General features: G+C 40.0%; 1 protein-coding gene across 2 annotated transcripts in view; it reads right to left on the bottom strand.

The window, feature by feature from the left end:
* The window catches only part of LOC125707951 (transcriptional-regulating factor 1-like), a 33,677-nt gene extending 10,429 nt beyond the window's left edge, over positions 1-23,248 (bottom strand). The window contains exons 1-6 of one of the 2 annotated variants that reach the window (XM_048975395.1): positions 23,010-23,248; positions 22,542-22,620; positions 3,796-5,555; positions 2,064-2,110; positions 1,781-1,961; positions 855-1,070 (exon numbers count right to left, since the gene is read on the bottom strand). In XM_048975395.1, the coding sequence (XP_048831352.1) occupies positions 855-1,070; positions 1,781-1,961; positions 2,064-2,110; positions 3,796-5,121 (1,770 nt within the window). In that variant the 5' untranslated portion in view covers positions 5,122-5,555; positions 22,542-22,620; positions 23,010-23,248. The remainder of the gene's footprint in view (positions 1-854; positions 1,071-1,780; positions 1,962-2,063; positions 2,111-3,795; positions 5,556-22,541; positions 22,621-23,009) is intronic. The other variant, XM_048975396.1, reaches the window with a different exon arrangement.

The following is a 23,248-nucleotide window of genomic DNA, read 5'->3' as shown; positions in this document are numbered from 1 at the left end:
ATTTTTAAGTCTGTCGCTATTTATTTTACAGCTTTTTTGCTATTGTCGGTCAATGAGCAGAAATACCATTTCAAAGCATAAAACTAATGACCAGCATAAAAACATGTATTACAACGTATAATGATTTTGTTTCCTTTAAGGCATTTATAAACACTATTAAATACTCCTATTGAGTGTTTTTATGCATTTGTCTAAACTATTCCCGTTTATGTTTGCAATAATTTGATGACTAATAATGGCATACATGCTAACATGCTACAGAATAACAAGGTCAATTATTCTGCGACATTTATTCTAAATGAGAAACTCCTTAATTTGGTAAAATTGTTATATCCCACAACATAGCAGATTGAAGATGGATGGATGGATGTGTGGATGGATGGAAGGTGTATTACTATACACCAGTGATTCTCAAACTCTGTCCTCTGGACTCACTGCCCTGCTTGTTTTCCTGCTATCCCAGCCCCACACACAACTCCCAGCTGTCTTTCAGCTTCTGATTGACTGAACAAACCTGATCCAGGTAATCAGCAGTGTGTAGGGCAGGGATAGCTGGAAAACAAGCAGGGCAGGGGGTCCCGAAGACCAAGTTTGAGAACCACTGCTATACACAAACAGATAGAAATTTGACTACAGAATAATCTGAATTTAGACCATGCATTGCTTCTGATTAACAGGTTTCTGGTCGGCTTAAATGAGGAAGCCAAGTTGAAAAGGTCCAATCGTGCAAAAGTGAGGGGCACACGAGAGGTCAGCTGCGGGAATCCGGTGAGGAATGAGGGCAAGGGCAGGGATTGGTGGAAGCTGGGTTTCTGAAGGGCCGGCACTGGTGGGGGTGGGGGAGGTACACTCACAGAGGAAGCGGCATGTATCTGGGGCCGCTCAGAGCACAGCCACGGCGCCTGCGGAGACAGACCGGTGTGGCTGCTGGGGCCTTTGTCAGGGCTGTGCCAGCGAGGAGCGACGGGCAACTTGGTGACAGGGGGCTGAAGCTTGACAGGCACAGAGACAGGCATGACGACCGGGTGGGCAGGCTCATCCTCCCGGGGCAGCTGAACGCCCCCCTCCTTCTGCTCGTAGATACACACAGAAGCGGTCTGACGTTTGACCCACATTTCCATAACAGCCTACTTATGGTCATCATCTTGGTTTGCATCAGCGAGGAGATCAATGATTGATAGTATAACTGCAATAGTACAATATTGCCTATTCTCGACTGCTCTAAAACTACTATTCTAAGACGACTATTTTATGCAAGATCCATCATTCTCAAACATGCACTATCATTTAAAAAAAAGCACTGTGAGACTTATAAAAACAGATTTAGCTGACCTAATTCTAGGGCCTCGTGTTTAACGTAGAAAAGCACCAAGATTATTTCGGCAGCAATTGAATCAACTGCAATGGCAGAAATCTGACCGAAGACCTTTTAAGAGTGATGGCGAGTTAAACTCCCTTAATGTGCAGTCAGATGCTGCTGAATGTTGTTAGAACATCACGGACCCAAACCCAGTAGCTGTATCGCCAAGGGTCTGGGTCCGTGTGGAGCTGAAAGTGATCTCGTAGAATGCAAACGATTTTGCTGATCGTCATGTTCACAGAAGCCACAGGCAAGTCGGAAAGCACCATCGATCAGCACAAGCTAAACACTGCGTTTCTAATCGAAAATGTGCTCCAAGCCAGCATATCACGGCCCAAGCCTAAAACTTCTATAAGAGACTTCAGCAACGGAGAACGGTGCGTCTGCGGGGCGTGCCGTGACACGTCGCCGGCTCCTCACCGTTTTGGGTGTGGGCAGAGCCCGGAAGCCCCCGTGAGACCGCATGTGGCCGTTCAGGGCCGGCAGACTCTTGAACACCTTCTTGCAGGTAGAGCACAACAGCTTGTTGCTGCTGTCGTTCTTCTCCAACACCTCTGGTTTGACCACAATGCTGCAGGCGGCATGACCGTGGAAGGGGATGCTGAACAGGTGACCGTATGACATGTAATACTAACGTTCGGCAAATTACCACCGTTAACAAAATTTATAATGAAATCAAATGTGAAACCAAATGAACTTATACCTGTGGTCAGGAGATAGTGGATCGTCCTGGTAGTTCGGTAAGCGCATCTATAGGAGCAGAACAGAGAACAATGAGAAGCTTTTATATTTTTCTATATGCTTTAACAACCTATGTACCTTAACCCGTGCACCTAAAGTATTTAAAAAATCCAAGCAAGATTCATTCATAGTCTGCTTAAATATATTAGCCACCTACTCAAAACGCATTGTAATGCATTTATTTTGTTTGTTTTCATAAAAATTCAGGTTTGCTTAATACTTCTGGCCAAGGCGAGAAGCATTACAGGTATTCCTTGTTAAACACGCACTTTGTTTACACAATATGGCAGCAGGCCAGAAGGTGCACGCCCATCTGCCTGTGGACACACCAAAGCGTGGGACTGTTTTCATAAGCGAATTTGGGAACCAGACACCAGGCACTTAAAGACACTTTCAAGAGGGACTTTGCACTAAAACGGAGACTGCATATAAGTTACAGATAGCATAATATAAAATCTTTCACTCTTTTTGAGTTCTTTTTCTTTTAAGTGTTTTCAGGTTTTTGATAAATTCATATAAATTTCTGTTAAGCAGAAAGTTAACGTCTCTAGCTTTAGTTGGTTAAAATGAACTCTCTGAATTGTCTGCCACATCTCTTTTGTCAAAGAATTAACTGTTTCGTTTTCCATGCGCAATGCTTTAAATGGAATCATGCAGACCTGTGACCTGTATAGGATAAATGGTTTAAGATGGGTGAACGGATTCTAACAGTGAAAAATATGACTTGTAACACATCATAAAAACACATTATATATTTACCTACTTAGCTAACTGATGAGTTGGTTTTAACTAAGTTACCATTTGTGACTGAATATACAAGAGGGAAAAACAAGACTTTGCAAGTACAGAGAGTCGACTTTAACTCAATTTAATTCAGCTAATTGCCTGAAAACAGGCTATTAATTTTTAGTTGAAGACGCCCTGATTTATGAAAAGACTCTCTAATGGAAGAAGAAGGCGTGTTCTTTATAGTCCGAAACATCCACCGATAACAGCCCTATGCAGTCAGGCCACAACATGCTCTTTATTCAGCTCCTTTGAAAATTGGATTGAATATTAAAAAGAAACTTTTCTCACACACACAGGGTTGCGTTAACTGCCAGGTATGCGTGTGTGGAGCAGGCATGTGTGTGTGTGTGTGTATGTGTGTGTGGGGGGGCTTGATAGGGTTGCCATTTTACCAGTCCCTTTTACCCAAAGTGTTGAAAGTGCCCCCCTTTTGGGGTTCTGACTGCCCCTTGTCAATAACTGAGTATTGCGCAAAACTTACTGACGGGGGTCCCCTGGTCCGCAAATATTGTGAAAAGCACTCTCCCCATTCAGCACTGGTATGGAGTTTACAGGCCTGTTCCTATGTTCGTGCGGATTTCCTGTGAGTGCTAAGGTTTCCGAAACAAGCTCATTACTTCCTGGGACAAGTTCCAGGTTTACCCGGACCCTGCCCAAGATGAGTGGTTATGGAATACGGGCAGATGGGTGGGTTAAATGTAATGTAACACTAGTATGAAATAAGGAATGCCTTTTTCATATAATCCCCAGATTAATTAGACACTTGACAAAGCTTTACAGCTATGTTTCTCAATCTGGTCCTCGGGGAGAACCAGACAGTGCACAGGTTCACTCCCTCCCAGGTCCTGCTAGGGTCTATCTAGGGGTCCCTCAGTACTGGGTTTAGAAACACTGCTTTACAGTACCTGTAGCCATGAAGAGCTGGGGGAGTGCAGTTGCTGACCCCCCGCTTTGCAGTTCGGCTGCTGGATGCTGGGGGGGACTTCCCTCTGTGGCGCATGGCCCTGGGGGATAGGGCTGATGGTGCTGGCCAGAGGCATGGTGGGTTCCTGACAGGCCCGGCTATGGTCTCTGGGAAACAGGAAGCTATGAGCTGGGTGGGTGGGCGTGTGCTGGCTCGGGCTGGGCAGGACACAGTTTGAGTCGGAGTGATACTGCTTGCTGGGCAATGGGTGAACCTCGTCTTGGATGTGGCCCTGGGGCTGCTGCAGGTAAGGGCTGCTTTGGTGGTACAACGGCCTGGGTTTCTGCTCCTCCTGGAAGTAGAGCTGGGCTTGCTGGCTGGGGTGGGCCGGGCTGGCCTGCATGAACTGCTGCTGCTGCTGGGAGATCTTACAGTTCTGACCATAGCCAGGCAGGAACGAGGGACTTGGCATGGGCTGCTGGGCTGCCAAGTGAGCCTGTGGCTGGTAGAACGCCCCCTGCTGGTAGTCGAGCTGCTGCGGTTGCTGGTGGAACTGCTGTAGGGAGCGGCCGCATTCCGAGACCGGCGCCTGCTGCAGCGCCCCCTGCTGGATGTAGTACTCGTCCGGTTGCTGGTGCTGGTAGTCGTACTGCAGCTGCTGCTGTTCATGCTCATGCATGAGCTTGGACTGAGTCTGGTCGTAGCTCCTGGACGCCGACAGTCCCATGGGGAGGTACCTGTGCTGCGGCCCCGATGGTTGCATGCTCGACTGCTCCAGCTGCGGGGGCTTCTGTGAGAGTAGCTGCCGCAGGGCGCTGTCCGTGGGGGTGCAGATCGGGCCAGACACCAACATCCGGGACCCCTTGTTGCCGCCACCCCCTCCTTGGAGGATTCGCAGGTTTTGGCTGGCAAAGACCTGGTTGAAGGAATCAAGGCGTGGCAGAGAGTTGATGGCATGCTTGGGGGTCACCGGTGACTCCGTGGAGGCCAGGGTGCTGAACTGGTAGCCCCCATTACTGTTGTTTTCATTCATCTCCAGGGCGTCACCTTGAGAGAGCGAGCCCCACAAGTTCGGGATGCTCTTCCTGTTATTGCTGCTAGGCCATGCGCCCCCAGGTTTGGAACCTTCCACTAGGGAACTGAAGTCCTGCCCAGGTGTGACAGGAGATTCCATCTGGTCTTGGAAGTACTGAGGGGAAGCTGGGGAGAGCTGAGCCGGCACCATAGGCTGCGCGCCATAGTTCATGTTACACACGCCCATGGAGTTGTGCTGCGGGAAATAGATGTCTTCCGGACGGTTGTTTTCACACAGCGGCTGCTCTTCCATTATAGTTGGGTTCTTCAAATATAGACGATTATTGCTTTAATATAAACAAAACCAGCAGTACCTGTGATACATGTAATACCTGTGACTAACCGTTTTTCTACACCACGCAACATTTAGCAAAGAACAGTGGTCAAATTCACTTTCAGTTTCAGGGCAGGGTTGCTTTTCGGAATGGGACTGGCCCTCTTCAAGCTGCCTCTGCTTTTGAAGGATGAGTTCTTCATTTCACCACGTCGAAACCCATTCGAGATAGATCAGTGTGATGGTCTAACTGTCTTCTTCTGGGCCTGGAGTAGCCCGTGCTTTTGCTTGGTGGTGGTGGCCCTCTATGGTTCGCTGTGTAAACAGCTCTCCGCCTCGTCTGACACTCTGGGCAGCAACCATGGAATCTGACACATCGTCTTCACTTCAGATTCCCTTGCTGCGCTGAGCGCCTGGCAGACACACGCAGACAGCGTCATTAAACACGTGACATTGGTGAAAATAATGAAGAAACAAATTAACCTGATTGCACCGGAGAGGACAGCGCCTGGATAATCATAAAACAACAAAGCACAAACAGAATGTGCGTATCATTAGAACCTGTTTTTTTTTTTTTAAAGCAGTGTAAAAGCCATTTCAATTCAGGATTCTTTTCAAGGTTTAAGGTTTTGGAATTTGGAATTTTGAGTTTTTCCATGACACCCATTCAACATGTTCTGGTGTTAACAGCTGCAACAATACACACTGATTGATGTGGAATTGTATACATGCAAGTATGCTGTTGCCATCCACTGGAAAATATGCCAGTGCTGATAGTTAACAAACTGGTTGCTGGAGCAGTATAACTAAAAAAGTCCCTGCATTGTAATCTACCTATCCATCTTCAAACCACTTCTCTTGGTTAGGGTACTCTACCGGCATGGCAATGACAATACCGTTTAATGACTTGTCGACCTGTTTGTGACAAAAGTTACTTCAGTACCAACAGTTACACACTACAGTCACGGTGAAATTCAGTGCGATACTGGGAATGACTACTCTTGCACTGCTGTATTAGCTGTGAAAGAAAAACAAAAGGCATAAAAAAACTTTATTAGAAGTTTACAATAAATAGGCAAACCTGAAATAAACCATCCCAATTATCCCTCTTTTTCAGCAAGCCTAAAACTGCATTTTGCTGCTTAAATGAACTTTGACATAATATTATTGCTCTGAATTACCTGTTGCAGATATGGCATGAAAGTAAGCAAATATGTAGCATGTACTTCACTCCATAATTGAAGTGCCTCTTTTCTGCTCACCCACGCAAACACGGCGCTTTCGGCGCCGAAGATGTGATCCGGCCACTCACCCTGCTTTCATTTTCCTGTCACATGACCCTGAGCAGGGAGGTGGCGGTTGCGTGTTTGTTCTGTAATGCTCTGTTCTCCTTTAAAGGAGTGAAGGGGGGAAGCCTAACGCAGAACTAAACAAATGGTGGCTGCTCTTTTTACACTTAAGCCCAAAAACAGGCTTCCTGAACATTTGCACATAATCTCATGACGTCTTGTCCTGAAATATGCTTCTATACCTCTTTTTAAAGAATTACATAGTTTTACATATTCTACTAGTAGCTTCTGCATGATTTTTAGTCTTATCTGTGTACAAGTCTATTCTACACCCCTGCTACTGCTAAATATCATTTCATTGTACTAATTTAGTGCTTTTTTTAAATTGGAAGTTACGTAGCTGATAGCTTTATGAAAGCTTCCTCTTTGGCTATATAAAAATATTCAGAAACTTAGCAAAAAATAACCAACCCAAAGTGTTAAAATGCTGATGTCGCGGCACTATAACCAGACATCTGACATTAAGTTTTGCAGAAATCTGGAAAAATTTTCCAGGAAAAAAAATCATAAAATACTCCAGAGACTCAGGTAAACGGGCACAAGATATAGGACCATTTAAAGGAAAAACCACAGGGTGTCGAGTGAGTGAAACAACCAGACATAAGTGAAGGAAAATGTTAGCACACCCAACCAAAGCAGACAGACAGACGTAGGATGCCTTCATATAAAGTAACAAAGCGAGGTCTGACTTTGCAGTAAGAATGAAAACCCGCAGGCCAGTCTTTAAGAAACATTAAGGTAATGGAAAAATATGACAGAAAACTGTAGTGTGGGCACCATGCTCCAGTACTAAACATGGGCAAAGGGGTATCTAAATGAGACTGCTTTGACACAGTTTAAAGACTGCTAAACCTCCATTTCAGGGTACAGGCCTCAGTAAATGGACACGAGCAGACAAAAAGCACTTGGGCACACTTAAACACACTGTCCTTCTAAAATTAACACAAAATCAAATGCATACTTAACAATTGTTCCTCAATCACTAAAGTTATGATAGGAATAAAATAATTCCAACTAAATAAAAAGATATTAGAATGTGTGCATCTTTCAACTGCTCAACCTGTACAGGGTTGGGTTAGGGAGGGTCTGGAACCTACCTCATGCAGGATAGGGCACAACGGAAGATCCTGGATGGGATGCCAGTCCATTTCCAGGCACTAATATATACATGCACCCGCTATGGACAACATAGATATACAAGTGTAACTCAATGTGAGTCTTTAGATAGCAGGAAGAATCCCAGGTATTTGGAGGAAGAAGGAAAAAAATGTATACTTGCAGCCTTCTGATTATGGGAACCAACTAAGCTACACACAAATCCTCAAAATGTGGGAACACAGAAAACTTCACACATACAGAGCAAGGGCAGAACTCAAACCACCAACTCAGATGGTGGGAGGCAATTGTGGCACTCAATGGACCACTGTACTGCCCCAGACATTGAAATATTAATTTACATATTCATCAACTGAATGTAGTGGGCACTGAAATAGCACCTCTTAAAAGTTATGTTGAGCAAAGTAGAAATCCATCCATTTTCTGAAACCAGGAGGTCCAGAGCCTATCCCGGAAGCTATGGAACCCAGGATGGTGCGTCAACCTGTCGCAAGACAAGCTCACACAGCATTCACTCACACATACGCACCTCTAGGTGATTTGGTAACTCCAGCTAACCTCACCATGTTTTTAGGCTGTTCACACAGGACCAGAGTACCCAAACAAAATGCCATGACGACACCGGCAGAACATGCAAACTCCGCACACATGGAGCCCTGGTGGAGACTCGAACCCGGGTCCAGGAGGCATGAGGCAACAGTGCTACACCTCAAGCTAATAATGTTTTAAATATTTTTTAAAATCTGGGAAATTTAATAAGTAATAACACAAACACGCACATTACGGACATAAAGCCGCTATCCATCTACCCTATTTGTTACTGCTGTGAAACTCCTGGCTTTTGTAATGAGTGTGCAGGGGGCAGCCCCAGCGAGACACAAGCACCGGGCTCTCACGGTGACAGCAGCGACCACAACTCTGGCGCCTGTCTTGGCTGGGGGTCGCAGTAATACGTACACCTCCTGTGTGCCGCTAACATTATCATTTTTGAAGAGACGTTCTCCTTAAAACGTTTTCACCATCTTGCAGTGTCTTCATCTTCGTTTGGGTCACCATGATCAGCTAGTGACAAAGAGACCGTAGGTCCAAGGTCTGCATAAGTTTTTGGAAGACGGATGGACGGATGCAACTAATTAGAGAATAGAATGACATCGCCCTGGTGAAAATTCTCACACAACTCATGGAAGCTGGCCTACAGGTCCATCGATGGACAGGGACCCACCTTCACCAAAAAGCAAACCAAGGCGACGTGTGTAGCTCCTGCTCCTATACTGCACATATTTAGACCTTGGCATTCATCATTCATCGAAAGCTCAGTCTAGCTGCATTTATGGTTAACCGACTCCATGACAGCATGTACGTTTGTTTGCAGCGTTCTTTTCTCTTTACTTGTACATCATCATTTTGGACAAGAGCGTCTGCTGAATGTGGAAAATTCATTTATCCGGTCCAGTGGTAATGATTACCCACTAATTATTAAAAAATAGTTATTGCTTTTTCAAAGTGTTACAACCTAATTAATAACCAGATTATAAACCATTCACAAACTCTTTATATGGGTAGTCTTATTGTATAGTGGCACCTCGGCTTGTGAAAACAATTTTAATGAGTTCTATACAATTAACTTTAAGATAACTGAGAAGAACAGACATTGTTCGAGCTTCTGAACAACTTCCATGAGGAAGGTGTCTCAGGATTTAAGAGGAACAGACATAATGACACAGAAACTTGTGTTGGCAACACGACGTCACAGTCCTGACGGCCCCTGGAGGTAGCCGTGCAACTGAGATGTGAACCGATAATCACACGTTTCTCATCTAAAAATACAGTTCTTGTAAAGATGCAGTGCTTTCTTCAACCCGGCTGCCATTGACTCCCAAAGCCACACACACCTACATGTGGTCTGACCTGAAAGCCACACGGTCTCCCCAGTGTCGTAACTGTGCCTCTTAGCCTTATCTTCCACTCCGCTTGTAGATGGGGATGCTACGTATGTGACTTCCATCTAACAATAATAATCTGGATCGCGTGAAACTCTATGTCTTCCATGAAAATGCTAAAGGTTGAAAACTCAGGGCCTTATCAACGTCAAGAAAAATGATCTCCCCGAACCGAATAACATAACAAATCTGTTTATGACCAGATACATTTAATTATCATGTTTTATAGATACATTGCAAAACTACAACACTACACTATACCATTATGAATGAGATTTTTCAGGAAATATTAGAATTAGAAGCTTTTATTGTCATTATAACATGTATAATGAAATCACCAAGCAGTTACCCCTTCAAATGCAATAAAAAAATGATCATTCAATCATTTACACAGTAAGTGTAAAAAGTACTACATATTAAATCTACTTACAGTAAATTACCAATAATATGAATATTGCACAGTTAAGTAGTTATATAAAATGAAAAAGTATTCTAATGCTGGAATTTAACACCTTTTATGCTATTTATACCTTTAGAGATGAGGCAACCATCAGCCCAAAGAGTGCTGCCTGTGTGGCGGTTAGGGATTTCACACTGACTGGGTCGTCTCCCCTCACAGAATGTGCACAGGTCTTACGGAATGTCTCTCATTCAGCCAGGAATCTATAAACTCTGAGGAAGCACTTTGTAATGAGCTGTGACCCTGCAGTTTAAAAGAAACTTGGATCTGAGAGCAGTTTCAGTTTAATGCTAAAGTTAACTTTTTTTTTTTTTTTTTAGCTCAGGGCCGTGTGCGACTTGGCAGGTTAGTGTAAGGAAATCGATTAAAATTTTGTGGTCGGCAGAGTGAGGTCACTATTGGGTCCTTGACCAAGACCCTTAACCCGTGTTGCTCTACGGACTGTCTGACCCTGTATCTCAGTTACATGTTGCTTTAGATAAAAGCAGTGGCTTAATAAATAAAAATAACATATAAAGAGAATAGAATTAGTGCAAAAACTGTCATTTAAACAGCCCGCACGTTGCAGCAGACAACAGAATGTTGGTAAAAAAAACTGGTTTGTGATCAGTAAACATTTTCCTCAAAGACAGAATATCTGTATTCCATAGTATGATTTAAGGATGAAATAATTCCAATATCATATCTTGCTTGGGTTTCGGCAGACTATATGAAAATGAATTTTCATAAATATGACCAGTACCACTCATCAAAATTAAAACCAGTGGCTTTTGAGTATTTCTGAAGCCATTAGAACATTGTATTAATGCCATTTGTCACTATCCAAATCAAGTTGATGAAAAATCTTTGACACGCTGTCACCAACAAAAATGCAAATAATAGCAAGAGGAGAACTCCGAGACAATGGAGACATTGATAAATTAACTAGGCCGACTGGTGGTCTGACTTCTCATAGACATGAGTTTTCTGGCCTTCGATCATCAAGAGAACATTGCGTGGAGCTTCACCGATCGTGTGAGAAATGTCACTCCAAAAGATTGTCTTTATGAGGTTCCCTGATGGTTGACTGAACTACTGAACCACATCTGGCCATTGGACTCTCTCTACCTTCAAGAAATGCCTCAAGATCCAGCTGTTCTATGAATTTTTCTACTAGCCTGATGCCCCTTTACGTTCCCTGAATGTACTTATGTTGTACTTCTGGTCCTTGAATAGTCTTATTAGGTTCTTGTGTTATTAGATGTTGTGTAGCTCCTGCTCCAATACCAAAGTACCTGGGCATTAACTGGAAGTTCAGCCGAGCTGCACTTGTGCCTATTTGACTCCTTGACAGCTGCTTGTTTGTCATGTGCTATTTTCCTCACTTGTATGTCACTTTGAAGTAAACTACATGCTAAATATGAAAATGTAAATGTAATGGAATGTAATATAATATAATGTATGTAGGGCTGAGTGGAGAAGTGAGGCTGAGTGTTTTATTCTGCTAGGAAAGCAGAAACCATGTGTCTCATGGTGCCGGATTTAATCTGGGGATTGTAATCTGTGGCTCTGTTTCAATAATAGTATGGCATTCATTCACCTTTTTACAGGGCTCCTAGTTTTGAGTGGATGGGGTCATGGAAGGGAGCCTAGAGCATGTTTAGGCTGTGAAGCTGCTCAACCTGGCCTGCTGTGTAGCCCACGCGTTGTCAGCCTTTGGAGATGTGGTTGATGTTATCACACGTAGCCAGTCTCCAAAAGAAACTCCTACGCTGCTATGGAGAATCGAAGTTAAGTGGCATGCCCTGTACAACGGTGGCACCTGGAAATGCAGCTGCACTGGACAAATGTTCCACATGCACAGAAAAGCAGGGCGTACTGTAGGTTGGCGCAAAATTATGGAATTCAGAAGAGAAAAAATGAACACATCTGACCTCCTGAAATATCTAACTCCTCTCCTTCAGCCATCTTCAGAGACATGGGTGACAGATATTTATTTTACTTTGGTATTACCCTCAAACAAACTCTGTAATCCAAGCATGTTGACAGACTAGAAAATTATCCTTAGTAGAGATGAACATATATTGACAGGCTTTTTGTCCTTTTACTATAAAAATTTAAAACTTTCCATATACATCCACAGGCTACTGACTTTCTGTCAGTGCTGGTGTAGTAGTTAAATACTTGAAATTATGTTGAAAGAAAAAAAAAAGGCCCAGCAGACGAGTCCATTAATGTGCTAAACATTGAGCAAAAATGATCACCAACTCCATTTTGCCACTGTGACATGTACTGTAAGCACAATCAAAATGAGAGCTATTCTGTGTCATTATGAAACCCCTTTTTTTTCATGTACAACTGATACATGTGACAGCCCGAACTGTTGCTATAAATAAAGTTCCTTGACAGGCCCAGCCATGCAGAAGAAATGTCTGCATCTGGACACTTAACTTCCAGCTGTTCATGAGGTACAACTATGGGTTACTGAAAAAGCAGGATTTCAAAGGGCGTGCAGTTGCTTATTTGTCGGAATAATGCACACACGGGCGCCGTTCAGACATTTTTCTCTGTTTTTTTTCCGACTGTCCGAACTGAATAACCACGAAGTCTCAACCGTCTGTAACTTCCTGTTTGTTTCAAGTGTTGTAAAGAGCTGAGTTTGTTTCATCAGCAGATGCTGGAATGACCAATTAAGAAGCACATTTTTTATATTAGTTGACTGGAAGTGTTTTTTTTTATTAGCCTGCTCATAACATGAGCACATGCACAGGACATATATACACACATATTACCACAGGGGACAAAAAGCACTGAGGCCAAATGCAAATGAGAATCAAACTTGGCAACCAGAAGCCTGGTTCGCTGGTAAAGGAACAAATAAAAAGACAAATTTCTTTTGTAATTTCTATTTTTGAGGATTTCAGGGAGGTTTAGGAAATGAAGTAATCTCTTTTTCAATTCTGGGAGACTTCCCGACTATAACCACAATTTTCACATCCATTTATACTAAACATAATCAGCTTTCTTCAAGATTTAAAATTTTTAAACTGATACCGTTAAACGAAATCTAAAGTTTCTTTAAACTAGTTAAAACCTGAAATTGTGAAGTGTTTGTCATCGTCTTTCAATGTATTGTCGATTCTGAAAATGATTTCCCCAGGCTTGCATGTGCACCCCCCCCACTCACCCCGGATACTTTGGTTTCCTCCGTCAGTCCAAAAAAAAAAAAAACAGTTCAGGTGAATAATTCTCTTGTACATAAGTCTGAGTCTAGAATGGTGTCTATGGGCTATGCATGTGTATATAGGCTATGTATGGGCTATAAGGGAGGGGAGTCATACATGCAACAAAGGAAGGGATAGAAATGCCTAATGGTGCCTTCAGTTCCAGTTTCATTAGCAGAATTTATGGGCTTTGCAAACCAGCTATTGATTTAGCCACCTACAGATTAGGAATCTAAACAACACAGTACAGTAAAGAACTCGTACTTACGAACTGCTATAAAGTCTATTGCATTAAAAATTCAGATTAAATACAATGGGTCGTAATAACGAATGCACACGCTACTTTAGGACGCTCATGAAAACATTGGGCGGCTTCAGCTGTTCATCGGCTTGTGGTACAGTACAGTACCATGGGTAGCCACATTTATTATTGCTGTATAATTATTATTGCTATTATGTACTGTAATATTATTATTTTTCCAACTTAACTACAAATTCAACTTGGGGAATGAATATTGTTTGTAACCTGGGGACTGCCTGTATCACAAAAAAATATGTTGTTCAGAAGTGTCAGTAGGTATTATAGACCTGGATTATAAAGCATGTATCAACAACTGGCCTTTAATGAAGAATTTTCTTGCCTGTATATCCCACTCTATATCCCGACTTGCAGATGAGCTGTATTTTATCATTGTTATATTTCATGTTCGAATTTACATCTGCACCATGCAAAGGGACTTTAGCATAAACTTCAGATTGTGATTTATGCAACATTTCATTATGCTTTTATCAAACATGGATCCTTCACCAGGTGTATTAACGAAGGCAGTCGACCGACAAATCCTTCATGATGCTGAAGGATCACGGCATGACACAGATAACTGATGAAAGGCAGAGATACATGCAGTAGTCAAGGCAGCTTATTACTGCTACACTGCCATCAAATATAGTTGGTATTTATACTTGCAAACCAGATGTTAAAGAAACAAGCTTATGTTGCTTATGAATTAAACACCCACTCAAATTTATGAATAATATGAGTAATTCATTCCCTAAAATATGACACAAAGGTAAAAATTCATAAATCAGAGATACTACCCAAATTGTATGATATTGACTGTATATCATATATATATATATATATATATATATATATATATATATATATATATATATATATATATATATATATATGATTATACTGTAATATAATAATAAGCTCCAATAAAGGTGTCATCTGTAATGCACTATAGATATCTTCATAATACATTATAATGGTGTGTATAAGAATTAATAAAGAATTACAACACATCTTCTACTGACAGTAATAATGCATTACAGTGTTGATTACAATACTTCATAAGCTCCAACTCTCATCTATAATGCACTATAGATACCTTCATAATGTATTATAATGGTTGGTATAACAATTAATAAAGCATTACAGCATCTTCCATTCACAGTCATAAGGAATTATAGTGTTAATTAAAATACTTCATAAGCTCCAATGAAGTGCTCATCTACGTATAATACACTATAGATACCTTCATAATGCATTATAATGGTCAGTATAAGAATTAAGGATCCTTTGTAATGTGTTATAGGTGAGACCTTCATAAAGCATGTGTAATGCACAATAAACATGGTTATAATGTGTTATCCCTTTTTATAAATATTTATGGCTATGTTTATAATACTTTATGAATGCATTATAATGTGATATGGATGTGTTTATAGTTTCTTATAAACATGTCATTCATAGAAAGTGTTACCAAGTTATTAAATTAAAGGACAGATGTAGATTAAAGCATACTTTAAATTGCTTTTTCATTTGTTAGATACATAAATATATTACTTTACAAAAAGTGAGTTAAGATGTGACTCTTAAGAGTTACGGTGTGGAAATGTGGATCATTTCAGTTAGCTTTGAGAGAAAAAATGAAAGCCATCTTCTAGCTCTTGAGCTCAGCTAACCGAATGACACCACATTTATGATCTCTTAACCCACGGAAAAGTGGCAATATTCCCCAGTCAATCATGAAATAGACATCAATCTGAAGACCGTTAGACCACACTTAACACTCTTTGTTAATTATGCCGTTCTCCTTTGTCACTGTTTCTCGTGAAGGAATTTCACAATAGAACACATCCTACATTACTCATGCATATTTAATAAAATTTACTACATGAGAACATAAGAAATTTACAAATGAGAGGAGGTCATTCGGCCCATCAAGCCCGTTGCTAAGAGTTAGCTAAGAGTTGTTAAAATCTTATCTAGCTCTGATTTAAAGGAACCCAGGGTTTTAGCTTGCGCTACACTAGTATGAAGACTATTCCATACTCTAACTACATGCTGTGTAAAGAAGTGCTTCCTCAAATTCGCTTTAAAATGTTCTCCCGCTAATTTCCACTTATGGCCAGGACTTCTAGTATTTAAACTAAATAAGACTAATGTGATCCTTGATACTTTCAGACATTCTGAATGCCACTGTGACTGGATACTCAAAACAAGATGGATGTACATATCTGGACAGATGCAACCTACTAATGTGCAGCCTAAGTTGAAGAATACTAGAATACAACTTAAAGTTTACACACACATACACTCACATTCATTTTAGCTGCCGTAATTTTAGTAACATATATACCACTATTTTGGTGGTTTTGAAGAGGACCATCAATGCAGTACATCGGCAAAGTGAATAATGGGATAGCTGGTCTCTCATATAATGCACAGGCAACTTTCCCTTGTAATGTATGCAAATTTGCAACTCACTATGGCCACTTCTATCATCTTGATATCCTGATTGGCCCATAAGGGGTCCTGCCAACATTACTATGATATTACTTGTTGATTCATGGCCATTCAAGTGTGCTACTTTTAGTTTTCTATTTTAAAACTTACTGTACATTATGGTCTTTCATTTTCTTGAAAGGCGTAAAGACAATTTCCCCACGGAGGGATCAACCAAGTATTGGGAGCAGCGTGTGGCTCTGTGGGCTAAGCCTGTGTGCCTGTAATCAGAAGGTCGCAGGTTCAAACCCCGCCTCAGACTGCGGGTCCTTGAGCAAGGCCCTTAACCCCCAGCTCCCTGGGCGCCGCTTTGGGTGGCAGCCCTTTGCAGACAATGCATTAATATTATTAGCCTGTGATTACAGCAGCTTTCGCAGTACACAAATGAGGCTGCATGAGAGAGAGGAGATATGGGGGATGGCCTTTCAGCATCTAATCATCTCTAACCATGCTACTGACAAGCCAGCAGAGCGCATCTCCTCATACAGTCTAATCAACCAGGTTAACCCCATTGATCAATTCTTCACAAAATCTCTAGAGTTTCAGCTGATGACACTGGGCTGATATATGACATTTATTAAACAAAAAAAAGGAGATGAAATTTTCCCGAAACCTTCTGTTTAACACACACTTCTGTGTTCACTGACAGCAAGACCCAGTACAACTGTCTTACCAAGTTCTTGAAAATCAATTGCACTGGCAACACACAGTAAGTAAAACAATACTGGTTACATCCCCAGGAATTGCCATATTTATGAAAAAATTATACATGTTAATAACATTAATACTACTTATTAAAATGTATAGGATTAAGCTGAAATGAGAGTAACCGCACTTTTTACATTCAACAATGTGCTAAAAAGGTCATGATATGTTGTGTTCTGCAATATTCAGGTTCACTTGATATTTCTCATGATTGTTATACTTCAAATGTTTCCTATTTAAACCCATGACACACATTCAAAAAAGATAACAATGTAAGATAATGTAAGATCTATACAAACAAATGCAAATCAAAATTTTATCAGACGATATTTGCAACTCTTTACTGTCATTTTCTAAACCAAACAGCAATGAATGATCTGCATTCCGCATATACTGGAAGGAAAAAAAATATCCGGAAGATATGTGGATGTTCATAGTTTTGCAGTCACATATGAGAGACACACAAAGACGCATAGCTCTCAGTGTTCCGTGCAATGGAATTAACCCAAAAAAAGCAAACTGAACCATTTATAAACCCGTCTCATGCCTTTCATTGGGAAATCCAGGACCTTGACATGAACGGCGGAAAACAGGCAAACAGGCATGTACAAAACGATCAGCCCCATGTGGCGATTCTGTCATGTCCTTAAGTTCTTGACCTGTTCATTTATGTTTCTATACATTCAAGGTGTTTTACGGTTCAGACACCTAGTCTTACCCTTAGTTTCCTCAATGCACTCTTGATGAAGCACATTATCGCATGCAGCATGTCATGCTGGTGTAGTAGTTGTGGAGTGATAAGTCCGTAATATTAATATATCAACAAGCTTTTATGAACACTTATGTACACATAAGAAGATCCATCCAACTGACCATTTTAGTGTTTCCTTTAAGATCAATCTTATCTACTCATCAACTCATCACGACTTGTACCCACGCTGACGCGCACAGGTACAGGTGCAAATAAAAGCGAAACAGCAATAAAAACAGAATTTTTTAAGGGCCGAAGGCAAACTAAACATTTAGCATTTAAAAGAATTAAGAATCTCTCACATTACTAGGATGCTGGACTAGAGATGTGAGCTACAATTCTCAAGAAGGGAATAATAAGGAACAAAATGTGTGAAGTTACAGTCATTAAACTTAATTTTGTTAATGACAAAGGACATGCCTTGTTTATCTAAATTAAATTGCAGCATTTGCTCTTTAAATAATGTTGGTCCGCATGGTATTATATTGTAATATATGACATTTATTAAACAAAAAAGGAGATGAAATTTTATTGAAATAACCATAGCCCAATAGATCTTGTGATCAGTGGTCACTGTTAATACACCACGGCAACACAGTGCGCAACAACCAAATGTGCCCTCTGCATTTAACCCATATGTGACTTTCGTGACATAGCAGGGGGCAGCTAATTCAGTGCCCGGGGAGCAGTGCTTGGGGGCAGTACCTTACTCAGGGTATTCTCAGTAGTGTCTTGCTGGTTAGGAATTTGAACAAGCAATCTTTCAATTACAAGTGCACTTCCCTAACCATTAAGCTACCACTGCCCATAAAGGGTGTCAAGATGGTGGTGTTGCCACTAGTTGTATCAACAGGCACTGAGCAGTCAGGACACATGCTGAAATGGTATGATTGTGTAGCAATAGAATACAGATTTTACACATTTTCACGTTCCAAAAACAATGACCCAGGAGATTTACCCATTTCAGTTTCAATGGGGATATTATGGCAAGTAAACTGTATGCACTCCAAGTAATTGATATTTTTCTGATACTAGTAACAACACAATCAAAAATAACATTAAAGCTCTTAGCAATATAAGCTGGATTTTAGTGTTGCTGTGCCTTCAGTTTGTTGGTTAAATACATAACACTGACGGCATTGTGGTTTGTCACACATTAGTTTATAAATACATTTATAATAAGTTCTAGGGACAGGCAAGGGTAACATACATACTAAATGCATTGTCAGACCATCTGTCCAGTTAAAGTCAATTTTATCTTACTAAGCATAAGCAATTTTCCTCCAATTCCTTCCATTCTTAAACATTTTATATTACACTTAATTTGCAGTAACAAACAGCTCATTTCTTAAGTAGACGTAGTATTTTTGCATCTCCATAAAAAAAAGATAAAATCCTATGCCACATTGTACTTTTGACACAATTGCACATAAGTGAGTTCCTGTCAATAGGACAAGGACTAATTTAAAAGTTATGTGGGTGCCACCATTAAAATGAGGCAGACTATTGCGTTATGATGAGCATTTTTATGTGAAAAGACATTTTCAGTTTAACTAAAGCTGAAAACTAGAAACTCGCAATTCCACTAATTTCATTGGCAACAATTTCGGTAGTGACTTCAGTCTACTAAATGATTCACCCTAATCCGATCATTTCTAGTATTTGATGAATGAGATCCACTAAAAACAATTCTGAAACTGACGCAGGAATAAAAGCACAATGGTTAACAAAGCTGAGTGTACATTTCTTCTGCTACGTACAGACATGGAGGACGGTAATTAGCAACTAACTGCAGACACTTCACACTAATCCCACAACATCCTGATAACTTTATCTGATTTTACCATATATATATATGGGTAATACAGGTTACATCAGTACTCTGTATTCAAGAGGGACTTTGGTTCCTTCTGATGTTTAATTAATGGTCCTTTATTTCACATAATTGCACCAAACAAAAGTTGAATCATGCCTGGCAAGGTTAGACCTTAATGTGTTACCACACTAATCACATAGTGCAGATAGTTCTTAACACAGACAGTATTAAATCATATAGACTTAACTTGATGAATCCCTTGCTAGACATCCTTAATGCAAGATTGAGATAAAATGGAACATAGAAACTTATTTCAATTTTTTTCTGTAAGCTGCTGTTTCCAAGAACACATTTTAAAAACTTCCTTACTTCTTCCATACCTCTTGCAGTGTACTAGAACATAGCTTTAAAAAAAATAAATAAGAAATGCTATCAAACGGTTCATTCTTAGTGTGGAGCAGGATTCAACCAAGAAGCACAAGACAACATTTGGAACTTTTGGGAGTATTTTATATTTATAGCTAATAAACGTACACATTTTTTGATTTTTTTATCCAATGTGACATACTTTTGAGAGACCATGGTTATATTTATGAAAATGTTCGAGACGTTGCTTGCTTTTTCAGCGGCTGGCCTCTGTTCATATAGTTTACCAAAACACAAGCAAGATGTGATCGTGAAATTATTGTATCCTTAAATTATACTAAGAAACACAAATATTCTGTCTTTAAGGAAAGAGGTTTATTGATCACAAATGGGTTGCTTGCCCAGAATTCTGCTGCTTCACACACAGTGTGAGAACCATTTCAATGACTGCTCTAGATTTTGTTGACACTGAGTGAAATCACTCTGCCAATCACAGGCTTTCAATAGGTGACGACCGATTTCAGGCACAGAATCCTAACCTGCAGACTCACACAATGCCCCGTGCATATACATGATAATATACTAATTATTGTTAGCTAGACAGGTAGCCAGCTTGGTCACAAAAGACAAGGGTTAAAAGCTACAGGGCAATGTTATATAAAAATTGGCTACTGCCATACAGATTACCAACAAATACACAAAAATACACTACTCATTCTGGAAAACATTATTAATGTGTTAAATAGCTACCTATCCTTTGAACTAGAATGTAATTATAACCAGCTGTGTATCCAGCTAGAATAAGAAACTTCTGAATTAAATTATTAATTTTTAATAAACAGCAGGAGTTCAATTCATTAAGAGCTGAAATTAGTGGAATCTGAATTGGACTAAACCATTTTGGGATGTGTGTAGGGGAATTACATAAGTGAATGACCTTTTCCTACATAAGAAAATAACTTAAAATGTAATGCATTATAATTTTATTATTATAAAAATACATGACTCTGACACAGATACTCTTTCCTGAAATGGGAAAAAAACATCACTTCAACATTAAATTTGATAAAAATGTATATTACTTTGGCAAGGTGGTTGGTGTATTAGACTGTACATAAAATATCACGATAACTAATCACTAGATTACTTAACTTGAATTAAAATGGTACCCATTTATCGGGTAAATTGTAGAAAGTAATAGATTGGCTCTATATCCAGGACAAAACTTCATTAAACGTGTGAACTGTGAGTTACATAAAGGACAGAGAGTTAAGTACCCCCAGACAGTTAGGTAATCCTTACATCATTAATTTAGTTGCTTACACAACTTATTTAGATTAGCTAGCTTCTTATATACCTTCTGCGATTTAGATTATAGGGGTTGGATGTTTTACTCCTTACAGCGCTTCCATAAGAAAGTGACTCCCATGAGCCTCAGCGGCTGTTCTGTTAGACCAGAGGTAATTGTTCATGTGTGTTATTCAATATAGTTGTTTTTTTACATAATAGTATTTTTGTTTTTGGTGTGTTTGAATGTGCCACCGTCTGTTCAGTTTATCAGTTATCCCAATACTAACTTCTCTGTCTAGAAGAATAACACACATTTTGATACTAGATATGACTTGTCGAGTGCTGGTAAAGTTCACCTGTGGATGTCATGAAGACTATGGAGATTATAGGAAGACCAACAAACGTGAGAAGCTATCTTAAACGTCCGCAGCATACCAAATTTAATAATGGCCAGCAGGTCGCTTTATAAATGAAGCAGAATGGATATGAATGTGTAGAAGTTACTTCTGTTACAGATCCATTTATGTAAGTTTAATTTGATCAACTGATTGGCCTATAACTCAAATTGCATTATGGCATATGACATCTACAGGAAAATAGCCCCAAATGGCCAAATGTGACGAAAAGTCTCGATCGCTCGCACATATTAACTGAATAAAACTGAATCCTTTATTATTGAGAGTACAGATGTCTACACAACAGACAACAACATAACCAAATATTAAATGAGATGCCTGCTTCCCAACCGCGTCTCAGTAACGGATTTCCTGGTTTTACAGCTAAGTATATACCCTTATCAACATTCACAGTAGTAACGGGAAGCATTCGTTTTTAGTATAAGCGATTTTCAAAACACCAGTGTTAAAGTTAAAACCAGCACTTTAACGTGTGCAAGGCTGAAATAATGTCATATCCTAGAGCTTTTGTATATGTACACATTATGTTAAAACTTTAGACAAGCTTGGGACGCGAAAGCAAATGCAAAATGGTTCCTTGTATACCATTCATTTGAAGAAATATGCATGACAGACAGACAGGACCGCCTAAATTATAAGCACACGAGTTAGAGGTATGGATAAGTATCCGTCCCCGGAGAGTTGTGTCTTGCTTAGACTTGCGCCTGACTTGCCGTACTATGGCAAGTCACTCTAGACGCTTATATCCGTCTGCACCAAAATGATTTTCCGTCACATGCAGAAACTGTCACGTTCAACATAAATAAATGCACCAGGTGAACTTCCATCTTAATGTATTGTGTTAAAAACCCAGCCCAAAGAAAAAATTCTGTAATGTCGGTTTCATAGACACCTGTATTCCCCTCATTTGCATTTAGAAAATATGAATGACACAAGTTTCGTCCATTTATATTATGAGTTTGCCTCCAACCCAGACTAAATTCTATCATTTAAAGAGAGACTTAAGTGAGAAGTTTAAAATTGAAAGTCCATTATTAAAAGAAAAGCTAAAAAAATGTGATAAAATATAAAATTTTAATCTACGTGCCTTTGTGGAAATGCATTCATCGTAATAAATTTCAATGAAAAAACGATTGCAGAAATTAATGCCTCGTGTTTTTCTGTAAAGAAGTAAGCAAATATATAGTTACCTTGTTTCAGTTTAATTTCCATGCTATTTGTATTCAACAACTTCCCTCTGCTGGACAGCAATGTCTCACTGCTACGGTCCTATAAACAGATATTAATCCGCCATAAAACATAGCGCCAGTAAGTCCCAGCTCCAAAAAAAAGAAAGAAAAAAAGTGTCTGCAATGCAAAAACTTAGCATAGTCAAGTTAGTTTTCAGTTAAGTGGGACTGTAGAAATATGAACTTGATTTTTTATATTGACGAGTAGGAATAAAATTGTAGTCTATTTTTGTCTAAAATGAAAATGTGGATCCTTCCGCTTATATCTAAAATTAAGCAGAAGGAAGTTACATAAAATTTGTTTTCATAGTCACAGCCGAACGTTTATAAATGTAAATTTTCTTCACGTATTCCTGCCATTTCTAGACTCTATAAATTAAAATACAACTCATTTATGTTTTACACATTACCTCCACCCGTTTGTCTTACCTATGCATTACGTTTTTCCTGCATTAAACGATACGAGTTCACACCGGAGGCTCACGTCCACTCCTTTCGATTTTGTTCTTTTTCTAAAACCGTATTATGCCTCTCATATTTATACTGCAAAAGATTTTCTTTTCATATATATATTTGGCTTAAATAGTATTTAAAACTCCGTTCGTCAGCATGATAACCCTTCTTTCCGGATGTGACCGATTTGTCTTTTAAGCTGGGTATTGGCTTCA

The sequence above is a fragment of the Brienomyrus brachyistius genome, chromosome 14 (genome assembly GCF_023856365.1).
Source record: "Brienomyrus brachyistius isolate T26 chromosome 14, BBRACH_0.4, whole genome shotgun sequence".
Lineage (NCBI taxonomy): Eukaryota > Metazoa > Chordata > Actinopteri > Osteoglossiformes > Mormyridae > Brienomyrus > Brienomyrus brachyistius.
This window is presented reverse-complemented; position numbering and strand designations above follow the sequence as displayed.